Consider the following 25,000-nt stretch of genomic DNA (forward strand, 5'->3'; position numbering starts at 1 on the left):
GACAGAGAGAGAGAGAGAGAGAGACAGAGAGAGAGAGAGAGAGAGAGAGAGAGAGAGAGAGACAGAGAGAGACAGAGAGAGAGAGAGAGAGAGAGACAGAGAGAGACAGAGAGAGAGAGAGAGAGAGATCCTCACATGTGCATTTATTGGTCAAACAATAGCCTCTTCTTCAACAGGCTTTTTGAAAAATGCATGAGAAGCCACAGTGCCCTCTGCTGGACAAACCCCTGAGTGGGCTGTAAACAAGCCTTGGAGGAGAATTCCACTTATTTTTGAAAACCTGTGCGTAATGCATTAATAATCAAGATGATTTCCGAGTGATTTGGTGTGAAATGTCCTGCTCTAGAGAAAAGTACCGTGCTCAGTCTGAACTGTTGGCAGTGATGGTGACAGGAACCAGACGCCCAAAGCATCTTACAGAACGTTACAGATACTCTGTCTGACCTGAGACAGTTCTGGCCTGAAGCTTATTTTTAAAAATCCATTCATGCTGCATGAGTACATGCAGAGTGTTTACCGTGATATGGGCCCTTTAAAAAGTCTGCATCAGAGATATCAGAGCCGGTTTATGAGGAGCCTGGTCACTTCATATTTCCCCTGTTATATCAAAAACAGTCCAGGGGGCGCCCGTGAGCAAAATGGAGCTAAAAACGAGAAGTTAAAATAGTCTCTAATCACTCGTCCAGCCTGTTCCTTCCATTTTATAAGGTAGAAGGATGTATTTCACTAAAAAAAAACAAAGAAAAGCCACCCTGTACAGCGTGAAATACTAATTCAGGAGTCTGAAGCGTCAGGTCAGGAGTTTTTCTGACCACGTCCTACATCTGTGCAGACACGCAGGATAAAAAAAGAAGGTCTGGCTCAATGTTTAGGCCTCAAACACAAAATGAACACTATACTGATGAAGACACCACATTAGATAATCCCCCTCACATCCTCAGAAGACACGTCCTTCACCAAGTTTAGACTGAGTTCACTCTGAAAGCTCAGCGGACTCACAATCATCGGGTTCCTGTGCTCAGGGAAGGGGGAAGGGGTCTAAAGCCCATCCAATGTTATGAATGTTCTGCAGCATGTTTGCGTGCAATTACACGTTTCCACCCCAGGCTTTACACGCCCAAACTTACACACTTTACAGACTGGTGAGCTTTATGTGAGGGCTGGATTAAACGGTGGGGTCAGTTAATGTTCTTTGGGTTGGCCTGAGGCCACATGCAGTGAGTGACTGACCTTGGCAGCGTGTACAGATGTCGGTCTGGAAGGGGAAGAGAACATCCTGCCCACGACAAAACTCACAGATAAAGCCTTTAGCCTGGCACAGCGAGAGAGAGAGAGAGAGAGAGAGAGAGAGAGAGAGAGAGAGAGAGAGAGAGAGAGAGAGAGAGAGAGAGAGAGAGAGAGAAAGACAGTGAGACAGTGAGACCAAGAGAGATAGAAGAGAGTGAGAGACAGAGAGTGAGAGAGAGAGAGAGAGAGAGAGAGAGTGTAAAAGACAGTGAGACAGTGAGACCAAGAGAGATAGAAGAGAGTGAGAGACAGAGAGAGTGAGACAGTAAAAGATAGTGAGAGACAGTGAGACAGCAAGAGACAGAAGAGAGTGCAAGACAGAGTAAGACAGTGATAGAGAGAGTGAGACAGTAAAAGACAGTGAGACCAAGAGAGATAGAAGAGAGTGAGACAGTAAAAGATAGTGAGAGTCAGAGAGTCAGACAGTGTGAGAGAGAGAGTGAGAAATCAGAGAGAGAAGAGAAACAAAGAGAGAGAGAGAGAGAGAGTGAAAGAGAGCGAGACAGTGAGAAAGAAAGAAAGAAATAGAGAGAGAAATGGGAGAAAGAAAGATGGCATAGCGAAACAAAGCGAGAGAAAGAGTGAGACAGTAAGAGAAAGTGAGAGCAGTAGAGAGTAAGACAGAAATAGAGTGAGGGAGACAGAGAGTGAAAGAGAAGGGGGCGAGAGAGAGGAAGTGAGAAAGAAAGAGAGGAAGGCGAGAGAGTGAGAGAGGTTAGTAGCTGTACAGTATCAGCCTGTATAGGAGCAGCACTGTAACACTGACTCTGAGCTGTAGCTGTATTATCAGATAACAGCAGCCAAACCAACAGTAAACGTGAACCATTCAGGCCGGATTCAGCTACCGAACAAGTGCTTCATGCTCTCGGCCACACGTGTCCAGTAATATCTGTCTGCTGAGTAACCGTGTCTAATAATAAAGTTGATGAGCCGGTTCCACTCCGGCAGGTTCAAGCCAGCGGCGTTATTTGGGTTTCCAATAAGTGTGTGATACGTTTGTGTTGGGCTGACGTATTTTACCCAACTTTGGTTGGATCGCATAAAGAGAGACGCAGCTCAATCAACTTACCCTTAATAAGGGGGCTTTATGTGTAAACTTACATTCCATGTGTAGGAATAAAACTTTAACCTTAAGCAGGTTAAACGGAGTATAATATTAAACTTTAGGCTAAAACAAACTTCAGCTTTCGAACGTATCCCTGTTTACAGGCGCAGCGTGTAAGATTTAGTGGCTTCTAGTGGTGAGGTTGCAGATTGCAACTGAATCCCCCTCCCTCACCCCTCCCTTTCCAAGCGTGTAGTAGAACCTACAGTGGCCGTCAGGTTTTCTGCCGTCGCCTGCCCCAATTCTGTTTTGCTTCTTCGTGTTTTCACTGTTTTGATGACCCTTCCCTGTTTTTTGTGCTAAATAATAAGTACGATCCTCCTCGTGTTTTGGGTTCTCAAACGTCTCAAGACAAAACGGTCAGCCAGCACCAAACTGACACACCTCACAAGCTTCCACATGGTCCGTAGCTGACCGAAACACCGCCTTCGCTGTGGTAACAAGCTGCCCCCTTTTGACTTTGATAAGGTCGTCCATGGAGAAGAGGTGGAGCTCATCAGTCAGATGAGATGGAAGCTGCTGGAACTCAGCAAGGACTCTGTGGAGAAAAACAATGTAAAAACAGCTGAACACCTAGACTATACAAATAATCTCTTATCCTATTTATACAAATGGATACAAGCATGGTGTGCAGCTAAAAACAGTCACATCAGCCACTTTGAAGCTTGAATCTGTGCTGGGTCTGTACTTTTGAACTGTCTAAATTTTCCAAACCTTTGTAATTTAACATACTTTATGCACAGCGTACTGTCTGATCCATTGCATGAATACTCCTCAGGTTAACTACAGCTGGTTTCACTTGGTAAAAGTTGCATGCAACTTTAGTTGCTTGAAACCTACAGGCAACTAAAATGCACTCGAGTTGCATAACATAAAGCATCTTGCAACTGACTTGAAACTCAACAGCTACAAGGGTCTCGACTTCATTAAACAAGTTTCACGAAACGGCAATAAATCAATCACGTGCCACCGGATCAGTGAACAAGAGAAAAAAACAGAAGATTTTTGTTTACTGGCCAGTTGTAAACAGCAGCAATAACTAGCCAGCTAACGCTAATAGCTGTTTAAATGGTTGCCTGTTCCACCGTTTATTCTTCTCTTCTGACGCTCCCGTCATTTTAATTTATTGGAGCTCAGATTCATTTGGGACCCAAAGGATGAAAATGATTGCAGAAGAGGAGACAGAGATGCGCTCATCAATAAAACTGACATGATTTAGTGACAGGCTGAACAATGACTTCAAGTAGGCTGTAACCGTAATGGCTACTTTAACATTAATTCTGGGGACTTAACATGCGCACAGCATAAAGCTCAAATATATTTGTGGCATGCGCCCGTCCCCGGGCCCCGGCGACGATGGCCCAATGAGGAAGCAGGCGGGGCCCGAACACTCTGCGGCGACAAACCTCAGTGAGGACGCCGGGGAGAGAGGGGGCGGAGCACAAAGCCTGAGCTCCCCGGACGGACGCAAGGCACGAGAGTGACGACGGGAGGAGGAGGACGGGGACGCTGGTGTCAACCATGAGAGGCACCAGAGCGAGGAGCCTGGGCCTCGTCCCCTGTTATGCAGTGAGGCCGCTATGTTCGACCCAGGTGGCCGAGTTGCCAGCTGGGGGCGGTAACGAGGGGGTGGAGCGGCGAGCTCTCGTTCCCTATCGGCTTGGGTGCCTCTCATGGTTGGCACCAGTGTCCTCATCCTCCTACTCCTGCTGTCACTCTCATGCCTCACGTCCGGACTTTGTGCTCCGCCCCGTCCACACTCGCAGCTCTCTCCCCGGCGTCCTCGCCGAGGTTTGTGGCCGCTGAGTGTTCGGGCCCCGCCTTCCTGCCGGCTCTCTCAGCAGTCATCGTCAGGGCCCAGGGTGGTGGGCTCATGCCACAATATTATAAAGACATGTACCCAAGTAGATAAAAGACAAATATTAACATCAACTGGGTCGAGTATATAAAAATGCTACAAACATGTAAAAACCTCATGGTTTTATATAGTATGAACAATACCAGGCATCAAAAATGACCCGTACTGACTTTGTTTTTAAATTTCCTAGTGTGACTGTCAGGCTGCACTGAAATTGCGTTGCAGGCAACGAACAGCATGAAACTAGTTGCTCTGAAGTGTCACTGTGTTAAGCCAGCCTAAGAAAACAGAAGCTGGAGCAGTGGAAGGAATTTCTTTACCCATCGGACAGTCGGCAGGCTCTCAACAGCTTTTTGATTGATATCAGCTGCTCCTGTAGCTCCTGAGAACAAGAGAAGAGCATGAGAGGAATCCATCAACATTTAAAAACCTGACCGCCCTGCAGGCATTTTAAAAATACCTTTCATTCCAAGGTTTAGCTCAAAACAGTCCCATGTAATGGTTTCCTGTAGAGGCATTAAACAACATAACCATTTAATTAAGCAGCATGTCTCAGATTCTACAGAGTCACCTTTTAATGTAGAAACACACTTTACAATTGGCCCTTTGTTCATCCGATTACCACAGCTATGGCAATATTGGTTTCAGCAGGCTGTTCTACGGTAATGGTACGTTAGCACCAAGCCAACGGTGGTGTATGTTTACTTTCCCCTACTTCTGGCAGCTCTACCTTAAACCCATGTTGGGCTTTAGTCACATATACGATCATTTTTTCGGGCAACCCTTCTAGAAATACTTTGATTTAAAGCTTACTGAATAATAATGCTAACCGTCCAACTGGTCAGCCTGCAACTGCTTATCAAGGAAATAAGCCATCAGCCCTTTTGTTTAAACCACTTCATACGTCAAGCCTGGTCCCACCTAGCAATACTATGTTCTGTGGTCCAACGGTCAAAGAATATTCCATAAAAAGAGCGATGATTTTTAAAAACGTAGCATATTAATCCAGTTGTTTTGCGGCAGTCATATGTGTGCGCACTTATCAAGTGTCATACAGCGGCTTTAAACATGACACGGCACTGATCACTGATCAGGCATAAGATTATGACCACCTCCTTGTTTCTACGCTCATTGTCCATCAGCTCTACTTACCATATAGGTGCACATTCTTTGGTAGCCCTCTGTTACCCAGTTCTTCAGTGGTCAGGACCCCCATGGATGTTCACAGAGCAGGTACTATGTGGGTGGTGGGTCATTCTCAGCACTGCAGTGACACTGACGTGGTGGTGGTGTGTTAGTGTGTGTTGTGCTGGTCTGAGTGGATCAGACACAGAAGTGCTGCTGGAGTTTTTAAACACCTCAGTGTCGCTGCTGGACTGAGAACAGTCCACCAACCAAAAATATCCAGCCAACAGCGTCCTGTGACCACTGATGAAGGACTAGAGGATGACCAACACAAACTGTGCAGCAGCAGATGAGCTGTCGTCTCTGACTTTACATCTACAAGGTGGACCGACAAGGTAGGAGTGTCTAATAGAGTGGACAGTGAGTGGACACAGTGTTTAAAAACTCCAGCAGCACTGCTGTGTCTGATCCACTCATACCAGCAAAACATGCACTAACAAACCACCACCACCACGTCAGTGTTACTGCAGTGCTGAGAATGACCCACCACCCAAATAGTACCTACTCTGGGAGGGTCCATGGGGGTCCTGACCACTGAAGAACAGGGTAACAGAGTATCAGAGAAACAGATGGACTACAGTCTGTAACTGTAGAACTACAAAGTGCAGCTATACAGTAAGTGGAGCTGACAAAGTGGACAGTGAGTGTAGAAACGAGGAGGTGGTCAGAATGTTACGCCTGACCGGTATCTTATGTAGCCCCTGTTATAGCACCACCATTTGAAATACTCTCAAGCTCTTTAGCAAGTCCATTTTATCCAACGCAGTGAAGCCACTCTCTGAACCAGATTTACGTCTTTTTCCCCGAGGGTGGATTTTCTAAACTCAGCCTGAGCTCAGCTGAACCAGAACAGCTCTAGACTGACCCGGCGCCGGTGACAAACTCACCCTGAACCTCTGCAGCTCCTTGGCCTGGCCGTATAAGCTCTTAGCCACCACGTTGAGCTTGAATAGTGGCTGCTCCCATATGGAGTCCAACAACTGCTTGGAGAAGACACACACCGGGTAGCATCTGAAATCCCAGCGACTCAGAACCCGTCCCGGGATCACTGACTCCCCACTGCTGTGGCAACCGTCGCAGAAATATCTGCCCAGGTATTCGCAGTACCGTAATCTCTTTATGTAACCTGGAAAAGGAGGAAGCACAACAGTAAATTATGACTTAATAATGATAAGAAAAGCATCCTGTACTTCAAAAAGCCAACTTGGTGTTCTCCTTTATCGTCGCATTATTATTATTATTATACACTCAAACATTTCTTACTCCTCCTACAGCTTTCAAGCTAGAACCGTGAAACGTTGCATGACTGTAGAACTTATCAACGAATAGGTTGCTTGTGCTTTTTAAACCAGTTTGACTTATGGTGTTTGTACAGTGCTCGTTCAAACGTGATATTTTTCCTTTGGAATGAATGGGGGAAAGCTCAACATTCATTCCACTTATATGACAGCTTATAACTCTTCCTCTTAGTCCACCACATTCAGTAAACACTCTGCAGCCAACTGTTTTAGACATTCTTCTTATGTTACCATCATTCAAGTATGCTAGCAAAACCTTAACCACCGAGGATATCACAGCAGCACCCTATCAACACCCCAGCAACCCTAGCAACCACCTGGGATAGCATAGCAAAGACCTAGCAACATCTTACCAACCTCCTGGAATACCATATCAAGGGCATAACAAAACCTCATATACTACCTGGGATAGCACAGCAATGGCCTAGCAAGAATAGCCAAGCAATGACCTACCAACACTTTAGCAACCACCTGGGATAGCAGAGCAAAGGCCTAGCAACATCTTACCAACCTCCTGGAATACCAAGGGCATAACAAAACCTTATATACTACCTGGGATAGCACTGCAACGACCTACCAACACTTTAGCAACCACCTGGGATAGCAGAGCAAAGGCCTAGCAACATCTTACCAACCTCCTGGAATACCAAGGGCATAACAAAACCTTATATACTACCTGGGATAGCACTGGAACGACCTACTAACACTTTAGCAACCACCTGGGATAGCAGAGAAAAGGCCTACCAATACCTGGGATACCACAACATAGGCTTACCAGCACTTTATCAACAACCTGGCATAGCTAAACAACGGCCTAGCAATGCCTTAGGAAGAACACCATAGCAACAGCCTACCAACACTTTAGCAACTATCTGAGATATCATGACAACGATAGCCACAACAAGCTGGAGTACTAAAACAATCTTGTTGCAACACCATAGCAACCACCCCTAGTTACGGTCCAAACCCTATTCAATTATTCACATTTACTTTTATGGCATTTGGCAGACGCTCTGATCCAGATTCTCTTATCGCTCTGATTACACTGGTGGGCGAAGGTGGTGTTAGGACTCGTGCCGCAGGACTCTTACTGGTACAGTGTAGGGTGCTGACCCAGGCAGGGATTGGACCCCAGTGTACAGTGAAGAAGGCAGAGGTACATTTATCAAAAAAAAAAGCTTGTTTATCAAAACCAATCAAGAGCTTTAACTTCTGAGTTGTCACTAGGCGGCTTCGTTAAGCCAACTTAATGCTCATTCACAAACGCTGTTATATGAATTTTAAGGATTTTAATAACATCTGAATTTGAAGTAAAGCTACAGTTATGTGTACAGTCTTGTTTTGTGGAAAGAATAAACGTCTGACACCGAAACAGGAAAAGTCAGAAGTGGCTCTAAGCTAAAGGTTAACAGTAGACAAAGGCATCATAATTAGACGTCTGTCTTGATGTGAAAAGCAGCTTTGAGAACTTACGAGGTTCGACTTCTGTCCCGCAGCCGGCGCAGAGGAAGTGCTGAGAGGCAATAACGTCACTGCGCCTGTACAAATTTATTGGTTAAAATTATTTTGCCCCGCCCACTGGTGTATGGTGATGTCACCAAAAAATCATAAGACGTTTTAGAAGCAAAGAAATAGATTTTCATAGAAGATTATGGGTAATGTAGTCTTTTAAGTTATACATAATAAAATGACTTATGCTGAATATGACCAGGAACGTGAACTAACAAGGCCAAAATGGGCGAGTTTTGATGTCAGGTTGACTTTAATGGACTTATTTTGGAGGAGAACCTGTTCATAGCGGTTTCTGAATTTGTTCAGCTTTCAGCTTTCTAAGTTTGAGGGTCTACACGAAAGTTCGAGTTTCATTCTAACCTCTGTGTTGGCTGCACGTTGAAGATGATTTGGAATCGGGGTGGAGCCCAGTTCAGCGTTCCTCTCATTCTGCTCTTCTGTCGGATCTCCTCGCTCAGCCCGCCCCTGGTCACCAAGCAGGCTGTGTCCAGCGGAAACTGTAACCAAAACAGAATTGTTCAGGAGTTAAGCTGCGCTGTGTGCTTCAAAGGTACCATCCATAACCAAGCTCAATCACATCATCGCTGTCCAAAGAAAACCGTAACAACATTTCAGCACACCATCTGTCGGATCAACGGACCAACAGAAATGCTCTGAAATCACTTGGAATAGAATCTATTAAATTTAAAAGGTAAGCACTTTTGCCTTTTTCTGTAAAGTTACTAATTTGGAGATAAGTGGAGATATGTTGTTTTTTTTTTTGGACAGTGACATTTTGAACACCACTGCTGTTTTCACAGTATTTGAAATACCATCTGCATTTGTGTGACCATTTCATGATAAGAGGGACCAACAGAACGATTTTCTCTTAGAATATTGCACATTGAATTAGTAGAAAACTGAATTCAAATGAAAGCATCTTTTTTTTTTAAAGGAATTGGAAGCACGACACTAATTCGATTAACTTCTCCAGAAGGTGGGACTCATTTCCCATTTCCCCCTCTTGGGCTCCCACTTACGGATGGCTGTGGCATCACTGAGGTTTAACTCACAAACACTTTAAGTCAAAGTTTATTTATATAGCGCTTTATACAGCAGGTGTAGTCACAAAGCAGCTTTACAGAAAAATCGGGGTCTGAGCCCCCATCAGTGTCGCCAATGGTGACAGTGGCAAGGAAAATAATCCCTAAGAGCAAGAAGAAGAAACCTTGAGAGGATCCAGGACTCAAAAGGGGAAGCCATCCTCCTCTGGTTGACAAGATGACATTAGTATAAAACTCTTTAGCCTGCTGTTATCGGGATTTCCGTCGCTGGACAAACTTGACTGCTACTGCATCTGTGTACATGGACACGATGCTGAGCTATGTTTAACTGTAATCGTCTACAGAAACAGAATCATAAAGCCGCAGGGTTTGCGTTTGATGTGCACCACATCCTCCTCGAGTTCACACGTACCACTCCTACAGTACGACATCATTTGCTTGTCTTTAACACCGATCACCTCTCGCGTCAATAACATGACTTCTCAGCAGTGTTGTTACATTTAAGAGTGTGATTAATATGGAGCCCTGCTGATGACATCATCCTGCATAGATAAAAATACGTGGCCACGCCTTATTAACGCGTGGGAATGAGATCCTAATGCATGGCCATGACTTAGTAAAGCGTGGGAACGAGATCACTGCTTACTAAGTCATGGCCGTGCATTAGGATCACGGTCCCATGCTTTACCAAGTCGTGGCCATGACTTAATTATCTCGTTCCCACGCCTTACTAAATCGTGGCCACGCATTATTCTTATTTATACAGGAGGTCACCAGCGGGGCACCATATGATTTTGATGAAGCTGACAATTATCCAATTTTTACATTAAATGGCCAAAATTATGTGGACACCCGACCGTCTCACCTGTGAGCTGTTGGACATCCCGTTCCAAAACCACAGGCACTGGCTGGGCACGTAAAGATCCGCGGCTCAGCCCAGTTCAACGTACAATTGTTCTGGGATATTTACATTTACGGCATTCGGCTGACGCTCTTATCCAGAGCGACTTACAATTTGATCAGTTTACACATATAGGCCAAGGCGGTGTTGGGAGTCTTGCCCAAGGACTCTTATTGGTTTAGTGTTTACCCAGGTGGGGGATTGAACCCCAGCCTACAGTGTAGAAGGCAGAGGTGTTAACCACCACACTAACCAACCACTACATGGTTTGGGATATTGTCTCCCACATTTTTGTAAATTAGCCTGTGTACTACTTGGGTACTTATTTCTTTATGTGTGAGTTTTACACTTAAACAAAATGTGCATTGATTCAGCAATGCTGAAAGCATGTCTTGTAAACCAAACAGTAAAAAAGAAAAGGAAAGTAGAGTGAAAGCATAACTAACCCCAAAAACAGACGTTACCTAACCCTAACCCTAACCTCAGTAAAGGTTCTCCGCACATTTCCTCTCTCTGAACATCAGCCTCTTCTACACGGCTCCTCCCTCTCCTGCTAACACAGAATCATTTTATCTGTGCTTTTTAGTTTAGCCAGACGAGCATCCATGCTGGAGAGCAGCTCCCAGCTCATACATGAGACTCTGGCAGCTCCGGGCAGCTCCGGGCAGCTCCGGGCAGATCCGGGTGGATCCGGGTGGATCCTCTGAACTGCGATGACATCACAGTCAAAATGTGAATATCGCTACTTCCACACTTACAGCTGGCTACCAATGCTGCCTATTGAAATGATGTTGTATAAAAACAGGTTTACTATTAAACTTCAACACCAGCTCATTCTAAAGTTCTCTTCTACAGCCAAAGCAACTACGGTATGTGCCTGTCCCCCGGGCTCCGATGACGGCCGCGAGAGCCGGCAGGAAGGCAGGGTCTCAACTCAGAGTAGGGACGAAACCCAGCAAGGACGGCCAGAAGAGGACATAAGCGAATCCCGAGCCCACCCTCCTGGGCGCCACCTCCGGTTCTGCAGTGAGGCCACTTTAATTCGCCTTATGTTCGACCCGGGTGGTTGAGCTGCCGAGCAGGGGATGGTGACAGGGAGGCGAAGCAACGAGGTCTCGTTCCCCCTCAGCTCAGGTGCTTGTGAGCGGGGTGAACAGCTGAAAAGCCACTGAAAAGCGGCCAGCGTGTCTTTGGTTTTCGGTTCTGATTTGGTTTATTTGGTGAGTGAAATTAAAGAAAACGGCTGTTGCGACGCTGAACCCTGCCTCCAGCGTCCTCCTTGTGCCAGGGGTAGCACAGGGAGTGCTACAGCAACAGGTTGCTGGTTCGAAATTCATATTTAGACTCCTTAACAAGTTTATAATTCAGAGCTTCCAGCAATACTCAGAGGAAAAATGTACACAGAACAAAGCGAATCCGCTTCAGAAGCTTTTTGTTCACCACAAGATGCCACATCGATGATTTTTGAAGATCGCAGACGTTTTATGCAATTCAGGAAACCAGCTCAGACTCTGAGCTCCTGCACGGTGACTTCAGAGGCCTACGTCTGTGTAAAATATCCTGAGATAAATTCAGAGCCTTTCTTGTGTTTTCTCCTGGCAACAACAGGACAAAAGTATAAAATTTGCCAAAATGCAGATACTGTAGTGGCACACCATGGTACTTTGTGTGGGTCTGTTTGTATTCATGTACCGTGTGTGTGTGTGTGTGTGTGTGTGTGTGTGTGTGTGTGTGTTAGCACTCTCACTTCCTCTAGAGTCAGGCATGGTTCGTCACAGCTGAAGGACTTCTCTGAAAGCGCCCACTGCTTCCTGAGTTTTGTCAGCAGCCGCTGGGCGAGACTTTCAGCAGAACACCTGGAGACCTTTAAGGACCTGGACACACAACACAAACCCTTGTGGAGCACACTTTGGCCGAGTGATGTCACACCTACACCACATGCTTAAAAACTAATTATATGTGAAAGCGAGCTGACTGTGGCTGCCTGGACACTTCCAGCTTTGCTAATATCACTGTTTTACATTAACAACACCGGTCAGGCAGAACATTCTGACCACCTCCTCGTTTCTGCGCTCACTGTCCACTTTATCAGCTCCACTTACTGTATAGCTACACTCTGTAGTTCTACAGTTACAGACTGTAGTCCATCTGTTTCTCTGATACTCTGTTACCCTGTTCTTCAGTGGTCAGGACCCCCATGGACCCTCACAGAGCAGGTGCTAGTTGGGTGGTGGGTCATTCTCAGCACTGCAGTAACACGGACGTGGTCGTGGTGTGTTGGTGTGTGTTGCGCTGGTCTGAGTGGATCAGACACAGCAGTGCTGCTGGAGTTCTTAAACACTGTGTCCACTCACTGTCCACTCTATTAGACACTCCTACCTCGTCGGTCCACCTTGTAGATGTAAAGTCAGAGACGACAGCTCATCTGCTGCTGCACAGTTTGTGTCGTTCATCCTCTAGTCCTTCATCAGTGGTCACAGGACGCTGTTGGCTGGATATTTTTGGTTGGTGAACTATTCTCAGTCCAGCAGCACTGCTGTATCTGATCCACTCAGACCAGCACAACAGCTTCTGCCTTTAGCTAGAAGGCTGGACCCTCCATAGCTGTAGTAGGACTAATGTAGGACTGAGGAACTGGGAGGAGATGAGTGGCGGTGGCAGTGGTGGGGATTCCGAACCCTTTGTTACAGGAACGGAAGGTGAGGATGTGTATTTATAGGGCGTTGGACTGGAAGAAGGAGGGGATGTTCCTGCCCCAGAAACTTCAGCTATAATATAACTAAATGTTGAATGTTGGGCTTGTTTTCTCTTCATTTCTAAGACTGAACAGGCAACATGCCTGTCCTCGTCATAGACGTAGAATCAGCCCACTGTGGACACAGATCTAGCTCTTAATTGTCCACTCTGTCAGGCTGCTGGGGTTGGGCAGTTGCCACCTGAGCCATGAAGTGTCCCTTCCTTACTTTCTCTACTAGAATTAATATTCCATGTAGTTGCTTTCGCAAACAGGTGGAGGCCGAGAATTTACGCACCTACGTTTCGAGGTCTGAGAGCTTCTGTTTGAAGAGATCCTGCGTCCGCAGTAATCTGGAATTCACACAGGCTGAGGATTAGACAGCTCACTGAGAAAAACACCGGATTAGACGCAAACAGGGACAGAAATAACAACAAAAAAACACAAAGCAAACTCACAAAGATCATGACGGCTGAGTTACGTATGACTTAACAACTAATGCATCAGTCCCTTATATAAACTCATCATCTACACCAAAGAAATCTACACTGCAAAAATGGTTTCTACAACTAAAACGGTCTTAAATCCAGGCAAAAATCTAGCATTTCTCCTGTTGTGATGCTGTAAGCTTAATTTAAGATTATTTCACTTACTTTGACATTTTTTTTGCCTGTTTTAAATCATCTTAATAAGTAAAAATGTCTCACTATACTGGCAGATAATTTTGCTTGTTTTAAGAAATGATTTTACTTAATAAAATTGCTTAAATATGTATTTAATTGCTTAAAATGACTATAAATAATCTAATAATAGGTGCACAACCAACTCAAAATGGGAAGTACTGGACAGATCAACTAGATTCAAGATCATTTCACCCGACAATTGACTATTTTCTGAGATCTTACAATAAATTAAGACAAGTAGATGCTAGAAATCTTATTATTAAGCTATTCATATAATATAATACTGAATATCTGTACAGGACATGGTATAGTATACTAGAGCTCCTGCTGTAAGGGGTAAAATGTAGTACATCTTATTTTATGAGATTTTGTTAGAAAACCATAGTATCCTGTCTGTAAATTTCTCCATCGTGGGAAAACTGTGCTTTGCGAAATTTGTGTTAATCATGAAATTACACAAGCATCTGTGATCTGGCTTTACCGTCGTAGCCGCTGTCGAAGGAGGAGAAGGAGCGTATCTTGGAGCGCAAGTCTGAGTCTCTGTCTTCTGAAGCGTCTGGGTGTTTTAACTGTTGCTGATACACGGTCCATTTGACAGCCTCCAGGACCTCCAGCACCATGTCCACCACCACAAAGTGGGCGTTCTCCTGCATGTACAGACACACATATTGACGTTATACACATGGGTCCAGCGGTTCTCCTAATACAACTCTTAACAAAATCTATCTACCTGGTCGAGGTCCACGCTGTTCCTGTAGAAGTCTTCTGAGATCTGCTTCTCATTCACAGGGCCTTCGTCATCAAATAAGAAGCATATTAGAGCAGTACTTGCTGATTAAGATTAAGATTAAGTGACCCTTATTAGTCCCACAACGGGGGAATTCCACCTCCGCATTTAACCCATCCTTGAAGTGAAACACCACATACACACTAGTGAATACACACACACTAGGGGGCAGTGAGCACACTTGCCCGGAGCGGTGGGCAGCCCTATCCATAACGCCCGGGGAGCAGTTGGGGGTTAGGTGTCTTGCTCAAGGACACCTCAGTCATGTGCTGTCGGCTCTGGGGATCGAACCGGCGACCTTCTGGTCACGAGGCTGGTTCCCTGACCTCCAGCCCACGACTGTCCCAACTGATGGTTGTCCTTGCTTGAATTCCACTACCCACTGTTTAACTACGCTCACATACTTTTGCCCATGTTTATAGATAAGCGAGTGTCAGAAGCCACATAGCAAAGCCCGTTAAAGATAACATCTCTGCACGGCTTCAAGCCAGTTGGTGAAGATTCAGCATGCAGTTAGCACCATGCTAATTGCTGGGGTACACACTTCTGCTATTTTTTTGCCTACAGTACTTGGCGCAAGTCGGAAAACCAGAAAACCACCTTTTCGTACATTCCCTTTGCAGTCGGAACGGCTATTAAGTGCAGAGTATTCATGTTTCAGTGGCAGAAAAGAAAGTCAGAAATACACAGCACTGTGGGAAAGTTTGAGGCATGTAAGCAAATGTTTAACCAGCTGACCTCAGCAGTGAGTTTATCACAATATACATCAGAATAAAGTCGTATTCATAATTCAGATAAACAGAAAAACTATAAACAGTAACAAGAATTTCTCAGGTCCGTATTTTTCCTGGACACCTTCACAGCCACCACAGAGACTCGTTAACATCATCAATGACATCATGAGCTCAATTTACTGAGCACTGATTGGTCAAACCAGGAGCTGCTTTTTAACTACATATAATACTGGACTTCCTCGAGGAGGAGAGGCTTGGAGATGGTTAAACACACAATTTATTATATATATATATATATATATATATATATATATATATATATATATTTTTTTTTTTTTTTTTTTTTTTTTTACATTAGTAATTAATATTCTATACATTTTCTTTATTTAAATATTAACACTTTTCTCAGCAAATAAACACAAACTACACAAATAAACAGATTCTGAAAATGTATCTTGGCTGCCTAAGACTTTTGCACAGTGCTGTATATTTAACAAAAAATTACCCAAAATCCTCAACAGCCGAATGTATTCAAATCTATTAGCATTTCATTTGTCTAGTCTTTGCTTCTGTGTACCTTACAGCCACTTTAACCCGTCTCTAGGGGTGGGGTACCCCGATTTTTGGATGGGGTAGGGTGAAGTGTTGGGGCTACATGGCCCTGCAAATGAAGGTTTTTCAGAGACTCTAAACAGAACAATATGAGAAAAAAAACAAAAGAAACCCACAAACGTGAGAATTTCTCTATTAAAAAATGACGATAGCTGCTGAATTTTCTTAATAACGAGCATAAAAACCACTAGCAGTGCCGATGTCTCGGTAGCCGGTTCGCTAAATTTCCTGTTCCACCTTAAATGGTATAGCAGTTACGTTCTGGCGCATCAGGCACCATTTAAGGTGGAACGGGAAATTAATAATTGGAGGACGGTTTTATAGACTCATTACTCTAAACTTGTACTTCAGATTCCTTGGACTGAGATCAGCAGAAAGTGTAAACAACTTCTAAGACTGAACTTTGGAGGTGCTTAAAGAGAAAAGAACAGAAGCTCCAACGAAGGTAAAGAGCAGAAATATTAAATATGCAATAATCAAAAATTTGATCATACTAAGAGATGAATAAAAATAAATGAATAAAAAAGGCAAAAAGGCTATTCCGAGTGGAAATCTCCAAAACAGTAACTTTACAAAAGAAGCCAAAAACATCCTGTGTTTTTAATGGACGTCAATGGAACCAGACATCCTTCCAGGTCATTTTGGGACATTTCATTTAGGACATTTCACACTAAACCTGTTTTAGATGACTCAGCACATCTGGGTTAAAGGCAACATTATGTGCTGAACTCCTGCTTTTAAAAAAACAGCTGGAGGGACCACAATGCAATTCCAGCAAGTCTCTTTATATTTGACTTTTCCCAAATACTTTGTCTAAAACCTCATGAAGAACTTTGCATTATTAGATACAGGTGCACTCACTGTCTAATATATTTGGAAGTAATCCGAACACCAGTTTCACTGTAAGACTTGAACTGAGCTGCTTATATGTTCATGTCGCTGCTGTGGGGAAAAAACCTCGCATCTCGATTTTTGTCGTTTTTCAGTTTTTGACATATTCTGAATGTGCCTGTTGCTCTTTACATTGTCTGTCAATGTCGTGACGAATGGACTAAAACAAACGTCCCAAAATGACTTGGAAGGACGTCTGGTTCCATTGACTTCCATTAAAGGTAAAGTAGGTTTTTTCCTTCTCCTGTAAAGTGACCGTTTTGGAGATGCGAGGTTTTCTTCAGACAACAGCGATACGCACTGATCAGGCATAACATTATGACCACCTCCTTGTTTCTATGCTCGCTGTCCATTATACTGCTGCACAACGGACGGTGGGTCATTCTCAGCACTGCAGTAACACTGACGTGGTGGTGGTGTGTTAGTGTGTGTTGTGCTGGTACGAGTGGATCAGACGCAGCAGTGCTGCTGGAGTTCTTAAACACTGTGTCCACTCACTGTCCACTCTATTAGATGCTCCTACCTTGTCACCTTGTAGATGCAAAGTCAGAGACAACAGCTCATCTGCTACTGCACAGTTTGTGTTGGTCATCCTCTAGTCCTTCATCAGTGCCCACAGGACGCTGTTGGCTGGATATTTTTGGTTGGTGGACTGTTCTCAGTCCAGCAGCGACACTGAGGTGTCCAGCAGGACTGCTGTGTCTGATCCACTCATACCAGCACAACATGCACTAACACACCACCACCACATCAGTGTTACTGCAGTGATGAGAATGACCCACCACCCAAATAGTACCTGCTCTGTGAGGGTCCATGGGGGTCCTGACCACTGAAGAACAGGGTAACAGAGTATCAGAGAAACAGATGGACTACAGTCTGTAACTGTAGAACTACAGAGTGGAGCTATACAGTAAGTGGAGCTGATAAAGTGGACAGTGAGGGTAGAAATGAGGAGGTGGTCAGAACGTTCTACCTGATCAGTTTATTACTGGCAGCTTTGTGTTTTTGATCCTATATTCAAAACGTCTCACGAAGAACAATAACGCTGCAATGTGACCATGTTTTACTCAAAGCAATCCAAGATCTAGATATGACGTTCTAGCTAATGGCTTGCCTATTGTTGGGATTGTGGTTTGGCTCACCTGAGATCAGGTGGGTGTCCGAGCTGGCTCTGTTCTTGCTCCCTGGCTGCGGACTCCCATTGAACCGTTGTACCATCCCATCAGACAGAGACAGACCCCTGGTCTCCACAGTGGACTTGGACTCCGATGAACCACATGAGAAGCTTCCTTGCTCATCAGTGTCGGTGGACACTGCTGCTTGTCGTGTTAAACACTTCGCTGCAACTGGAGTACATGGTGGGACAACATGGAGACACTGCTCAGACATCCCTGGGACTGAAGAATCAACCCCTGGTTCTTCTGGAAGTTCTTGCACGCTCAAAAAACCCTTAGAGAATGTGGGTGAGTCTGAGGCGCCAGATGTTAGCCTGTTCTGGAATGGTGGCGTTGAAGACAAACTGACGGGAGAAGATCCTTCAGAAGACTGTTGCTCCATGCTTTGGAAGCGAGCCTTGCGGGATATGACGGGACTGCTCCTGGGCAGGTGGTACCACGTCTCCTTCGGGTCCAGCTTGGAGATACAGCCATTCGGGCTGCTGCTTCCATACCGAGGTTTCAGGTGACCTTGGCTTCCACCGGGGTCATCCTCGGTCATTTCGATTCTTGTGAAATCGCAAGGCTCTTCATCGTTAGACTCAGGGGACGATGCAAGGATAGATTCCGTAGACCCACAAATGGGCTTCATTCGGCTCGAGGTGGTTCTGCTCTCCCTGTCTACCTGAAAAACAGCAAAAGAAGAGAGAACAGAACGAAGGAAGACGTGTGTTAACATGTCGTTCATATAGGAACTATGATGGCATTTCTCGGTTCCTCCTAAACTTGGTTAAGGTTGAACAGTTCTGAAGAACACCAGCGGAATCTCCATAGGCAGCGAAGTCCAATGACCTGTTGAGAAGCCCAAATGGAGTGAGGGACTGAGTATATGCACTAAGCCCTACACTCTTAAAAAAAGAAGGTTCTTCAAGGGTTCTTTAGCAAAGAAAATGGTTCTATAACAAACCATGAACACTCACATAACCCTTTGCATGATAAAAGGGTACAATGCATCCAGAAAGTTCTTCAGATTGACGGACAATGTGCTGCAGATGGTTCTATAGAGAACCTTTTTGAAATTGGCGTCCAGAAGGGTTCTGCAAAACTTGTTCTTAAAAGAACCTTTTCGAGTTATTCTATATAGCCTGACTCTTAAAAGGATGGGGTTCTTTAGTAAGGAAATTGCTGTAGGTAGTTCTATAGAGAACCTTTCTGATATAGGTTCTCTATAGCACCGAAAAAGGTTCTTCTCTTGTTACGACAAAACCCGTTGTATGGTTCTTTTTAAAAGCCTTTAAAATTGTTTCTTGAAAAAAAGATGGTTCTTCAAGGGTTCTTTAGGAAAGGGAATGGGTTTATTTGGAACCATAAGTTCTATATCGAAGCATGTCATTCTTCAGCTGTTCTTTACAGGGTGAAATGGTTCTTCAGATTAATGGACTACGTGTTGTACATGGTTCTATACAGCACCAAACAGGGTTCTTTTCTTGTTATAAGCTTGGCTCCATTATGATAGAGCAACCCTTCTTGGTGCTACACAGAACCATTTCCAAAAAGGTTCTAGATAGAACCATATACAGCACATTCTCCATTAAATAAGATAAATGAAGAACACCTTTAGCAAAAAGGGTTGTACATAGCACCAAAACAGGTTATGCAACATTTTTCATAACTCTTAGCAAAGATGGTTCTTCCAAGGAATGGGTGTATGTTAGGACCATGAGTTCTCCATAGGCTCAAATGGTTCTCTGCATGTTGAAAAGGTTCTTCAGAATGTTGGAGAATGTGTTGTATAGGGTTCTAGACAGCACCAAACAGGCTTCTTCTAGTGCTACAAGCTTGACATCATTACGATAGAGCAACCCTTCTTGGTGCTGCACAGAACCATTTCCAAAAAGGTTCTAGATAGAGCCAGTTCACCATGCTCAAGCATGAAACTGACTCACAACCGTTCCCTTTAGTAAAGAAGCCTTGAAGAACCATCTTTTGTAAGGAGTGATGCTAAATACAGACATTTTAAAGGTTCTTTAGAGCATGTTTCCCAGAGGAAAGGACATCTCAGCAGCATCCAGGCGGTGTTTGGGTTGTCAGGGGTCTCTGAATGACCGCTGGGTGAACTTTTATACAGGAGCAGCCAGTAAAACAGGCTGGAGAACGAGTTCAGCTGGAGGGCAAAAATGACTCAAATTACACTTCTGATATGGGCCTAGATCCCATGTTCTGCTGCACGTTATCTGTGGGGCGTGTAGCTGGGCTGTGCTGGGTGCAGGCAGACTTTTAACCGGCATGTTCCTGCCTGAGGAAGAACAGCCGAGTCTCTGCTGAGACGCAAAACAACACTTAAAGCCAACTGATCAGAACTAATCAGCGCAAAAGCGGTGGTTAATTAGGTTTACACATCCCGATCAGCACCTCAGCGATCTCAGGGAGCTCAACAAACACGCGAAGCGGCGCTTTTAGTAGCGTTTCCCTCAGAAAAACGATAAAAACTCACCATTTCTCTCGAAAAGTCCACGAACTGGCTCTTAAGGCAGGCGGCACTAACGGCTGAACGCATCAGCTGAGTTTCTTTCACGCCCGTTTTCCGTAAAACCACGCCCACCTCCAACGGGATTGGGTAGTAGTTCACCGATCAGAGATAAGTGGGCGGCATGCAAGCGCGAACGATTAGCCAATCGCAGCCCAAGGGGGGCGGGGTCTGCATGAACACGGGTGGAAAAAGCAGCACAACCCCCTCTATACAGTAGTAAACGACCTGCGCGTGATAGTGAAGCGTGTTGCTTAAAGCAGCTGCAGTCGCAGCGAGCGGCTCTTCGCACCGGTTACCCGCCGTTTTTAGCGTTTAGTCGCTCTTGGTCGCTTTATTTCGGGACAAAGAGACGCGCTGCGTGTTTCATATGAGAGTTTCAATGCCCACAGCCTTCCGTCAGTGAGAAAAGAGGAAGAGCGATGGTGTTTTACAGAAGTTTCCAGTTCCAGTGTGAGCTGAGGCGATGTGGGGTTGAATTAACGCACCGAATTAAAGAGGAACCCCGTCTATGTTTCAGATTTTCTGTACAATGCAGTAGTTGAGCTGTAAACAAAGTGGCAGAGTTTGGTACGAAACGGTTCATTGTAAAGAATGCCTTTTTCACCGACTCAGGTCGCTTTACAGTGGCGGTGATAGGAACCAGAGGTCACGACGCTGTTAAATGATCTCTAATAGACTAGTTTATTGAGATATGACATGATTTTGTCTCTGAACTTCGACTAAAAGTGTCTGCTACCGTTTTTATCTCACGCTAATGTACTTTAGTCCATGATTATAGTGACAAATCTAATTAAAATTTCTATTAAATCTGTTAAAGTTACTTGAACAGAATGTCTGCACAATTTAGCAGTTCGGAGTGTTTGGATTTCTTTAAGGTGGTGGTGATGGGAACCAGGGGTCGCCATGACTACAACACAGATATAGACATTTTATTTACTATCCAGAACCACCAGCAAACCTACAGGTGAGTTATTTATATGTAATGCCGATGATGGTAAAGTAGTTGTTAATCTGAAAAATGTGTTTTTTGGGGGGACTATTTTGCCGCACAACACACTGCATGTATCCCTCCACCATGAGTGGATTCAAATAAATATGTTATTGCAAAGCTGCTGTAAAATCATGTCTCCGATTCTAGAGGTGGACGTCTGGTTCCTATCACCACCACTGTGAGTAAGTTTCTCTAGAATGGAGCATGTCTATGGAGCGCCCCCAAAAGGACATGGGTGGGGGTGGTGAAATGGGTTTTTCTATTGTGCGTAAAAAAAAAAAAAGACCCTCCTACCTGTGAAATTACCTGGGATTTTTTTCCTCAAATGATCTCAAGATAGTTATATAGGAGGGACTTTTTTAAGTGATACTTTATTAATCGATAAACAATATTTTTTTTCCATACTACAAACATTTCACAGCAAACCACTCTGCATGACTTTGGAATGCACTACACTGCGCTGATGGTCACCACCAGCTGGTGGAAATGACTTAAAGTCCATAATCTAGGTCTAGAAAACTAGTCCGGGGGGGTTAAGTTAACCCTCTGGACTAGTTTCCTAGACTTAGATTAAGGCAGTATTACACACTTCTACAATATAATAGCTTGGTTAGTTTGTATTAAAGTCCCGGTAGTTACTGAATAATAAGCCTTAATATGTAATAAGGCTGGGATTTAGGGGTCATGCCTATAAATACATTATACCCATTTCCAAAAAAGTTGGGACAATGTGCAAAATGCAATGATGTGCAAGTCATTTAAACCATATTTTCCTTGAAAATACTACAAAGACAACATGTAATGTTGAATTTTTTATATTTTATAATGTGCCAAATGTTCTCAGTGGTGACCGGTCTGGACCGCAGGCAAATCAGTTTAGCACCCGGGCTCTTTTAATACGGAGCAATGCTGCTGTAATGCATGCAGAATGAGGTTTGACACTGTCTTGCGGAAATACTCAAGGCCTTCTCTGAAAAAGACGTCGTCTGGATGGCAGCAGATGTTGCCAAAGCATGTTTGTATCATTCAGCATTAATGGTACCTTCACAGATGAGCACGTCACCCAGGCCATGTGCACTAATGCCCCCCTAAACCATCATGAATGCTGGCTTTTAAACTGTGCACTGGTCATTAGCCTAGAGGACACAGTGTCCATGATTTCCAAAAAGTACTTCAGATGTTGATTGTTGGACCACAGGACACTTTTCCACTTCCCCTAAGTCCATTTTAAATGAGCTCGGGCCCAGAGAAGGTGGCAGCGTTTCTGGATCCTGTTTATATTTGGGTTCTTCTTTGTGTTTTAGAGTTTAACAGCGTTTGTGGATGCAGTGATGAACTGTGTTCACAGTCAGTGGTTTTCAGAAGTGTTTCTGAGCCCATGCAGTGATTTCCACTACAGAATCATATCTGTTTTTAATGCAGTGCCGCCTGAGGGCCCAAAGATCACGGCCAGTAAATCGCTGCTGTCGGAACAAAACCTTGTATCTCCATTTTTGTCCTTTTTCAGTTTTTGAAAATGCCTGTTGTCTTTTACATTGCATATACATTTCATGACAAATGGACCAAAAGAAACGGCCCAAAATGACTGAGAAAAAATTCTGGTTCCATTGACTTACATTAAAAGTAATGTGTGTTTTTACCTTCTCCTGTAAAGTTTTGGAGATACGAGGTTTTGATCTGACAGCAGCGAAATGCTTTTATGTACCCAATCATGTTACTGACCTGTTGTCAATCAACCACCAGGTGTTTTTTCTTAGCATTACACAACTTTACCAGCCTTTTGTCACCCTGTCCCAAGTGTTTTGAGACGTTTTGTTAGCTTCAAATTCAAAATGTTCAAATATTTTTCAAAAAAACAATAAAATGTCTCCGTTTCAACGTCTGATTTGTTGTTTTTGTACTATTTTCAATGAAATATTGGGTTTAAATGAATTGCACATCACTGCATTTTGGTTTTATTTACATTTTGCACAGCGTCCCAACTTTTTTGGAAACGGGGTTTTACAAATAAGCCTAAAAAAGCAACGTATTCTAAGGTAAACACACTCAAGCAATAATGAACTACCTAGTGAGGGAATGTAAAAATGAGATCTATGCTACAAAAGTTCATTCATTTAAGTGTAATTGGAAAAAAATGAACATAAAAATGCAATATGCACTAAAGTAGACACACTCAAGCGACAGTGGACTTTGTAGAGGAGGCGTGGAACCTAAATTGCCTACATAAACAAAATAATAATAATGAATAAAATGAAGTAAATCCATCCAAATCTTCCTTATGCAAGTGGATTACCTTCTGTCCAATCTGCTCATTGATATCTCCTGATGAATAACTCGTCCTAATCAGTCGTTTTGACTGGGAACAAAAGAAACGAAGGACGGTAGGAGGGAACAGGCCTGGCGGCCGAGGTGCTCTCGGTGGTCTGACCGTATTAAGGCCCGAGGCTTCAGAGGCCGAGGCGACGCAGACCTCCTGCGCGGCGATAGGCTACTGTGTTGTGTAAGCAGCGTGTGTCTGTAATCAGTAAACAGCTTTTCCGCTGAAGTGTGGCTTATGCAGCTGAGTCAGCAATCTCAGCCTCGGCCTCACTCACTCTCAGAAAAACACTCCTTCCTTTCGATTTCAGTCCAAAGAAAACTGTAGCTGTTAATTTTTTCCCTCTTTTCACCCCTTTCACGGAACAAACAGGCACCTAGACGCCATCCAGGAAAGGATTATCGTTCTAATTTCCCTCATAAACCCGAGTCTTGCGGTCGGACTTTGCTACCGAGCTGAAATTCTCCTCCAAGCTTGTTTACCTTCGGACTGCTGACGTGTAAAGGTCAGCAGGCTTCTCAGGCCGATGCAAGAAAACCTGAGAAATTTCTAGTGGTGGACAGTAACTGAGTAACTGAGTAACTGAGTAAATGTAATTGGTTTCTGTACTTTAGTATTTTTGGTGTATCTGTACTGAAGTTTCTCCATTCTGGACTTTTTCCTTTCACTCCACTACATTTCAGAGTCTATTATCCGACTTTTTCCTCCTACATTTTGAGAAATCTGTCGTTCCTTTTGGTTTCTGTGTGTATAAAAACGTAACATGTCAAAACGAAAGAAGCGCAAAGCCAGAGCACCAATCAGGGCCCAGCGGTCACTTTGTTTAGAGCTGGTTTTGACCTGTTGGTCATACCGACCCAGTGCAGCATGCGGTTCAACGTCAGCGCAGCAGCGTAAAACTTTGGGAGAGTCTGTTCAACATAAATGATGAACTAACCTAACTTTGTGTAAATAGAGCTCAATATAGAAATACGTCCACATATGCAGTCGAGACTGACGCGGCTTTTTTCTGAATTTCTACAAACACCAGTTCATTTTATAGTAAATGAGTTTGGGCTGGTTTATGTTTATGAACAGACGCCTACAGATCAACATAGTAAAGGAGCTCATCTGTGATCCTGAGTTTAAAGCCAGTTTTTATTCAACTTAAACTTGGAACTAAGTTGTAAATAAATCTGAAACTGAAACTTTGCTTGTGTGTAAAAAGTGATTTCAGAGCCACTCGGTTCTCCCTGATGGAAACTGTTTACCTTCAGTGTTTTGTGCTTCTGATCATTTTAATAGACGTCAGCGTCACTAATTAATGACGTTCTATTAAAAGACTGGTTTACCAAGAGAGACGCTGGAGGACTTTCACCTGAAATGAGTTCATGAAGCC

The 25,000-nt window shown here is 44.0% G+C and overlaps 1 protein-coding gene across 2 annotated transcripts in view; it reads right to left on the minus strand.

Moving 5' to 3' along the window:
• rubcnl (rubicon like autophagy enhancer) overlaps nucleotides 1-23,937 on the minus strand; it is a 25,977-nt gene extending 2,040 nt beyond the window's left edge. Inside the window, exons 1-12 of one of the 2 annotated variants that reach the window (XM_037539675.1) lie at nucleotides 23,599-23,937; nucleotides 17,773-18,469; nucleotides 14,337-14,398; nucleotides 14,088-14,253; nucleotides 13,222-13,276; nucleotides 11,937-12,063; nucleotides 8,606-8,742; nucleotides 8,207-8,271; nucleotides 6,323-6,561; nucleotides 4,571-4,632; nucleotides 2,778-2,930; nucleotides 1,231-1,322 (exon numbers count right to left, since the gene is read on the minus strand). In XM_037539675.1, coding sequence (XP_037395572.1) covers nucleotides 1,231-1,322; nucleotides 2,778-2,930; nucleotides 4,571-4,632; nucleotides 6,323-6,561; nucleotides 8,207-8,271; nucleotides 8,606-8,742; nucleotides 11,937-12,063; nucleotides 13,222-13,276; nucleotides 14,088-14,253; nucleotides 14,337-14,398; nucleotides 17,773-18,436 — 1,822 coding nt within the window. In that variant the 5' untranslated portion in view covers nucleotides 18,437-18,469; nucleotides 23,599-23,937. Of the gene's footprint in view, nucleotides 1-1,230; nucleotides 1,323-2,776; nucleotides 2,931-4,570; nucleotides 4,633-6,322; nucleotides 6,562-8,206; nucleotides 8,272-8,605; nucleotides 8,743-11,936; nucleotides 12,064-13,221; nucleotides 13,277-14,087; nucleotides 14,254-14,336; nucleotides 14,399-17,772; nucleotides 18,470-20,278; nucleotides 20,378-23,598 lie in introns of those variants that run through there. The other variant, XM_017724644.2, reaches the window with a different exon arrangement.
• Nucleotides 23,938-25,000: the final 1,063 nt, after the last annotated feature.

This window comes from Pygocentrus nattereri, chromosome 6 (assembly GCF_015220715.1).
Source record: "Pygocentrus nattereri isolate fPygNat1 chromosome 6, fPygNat1.pri, whole genome shotgun sequence".
Lineage (NCBI taxonomy): Eukaryota > Metazoa > Chordata > Actinopteri > Characiformes > Serrasalmidae > Pygocentrus > Pygocentrus nattereri.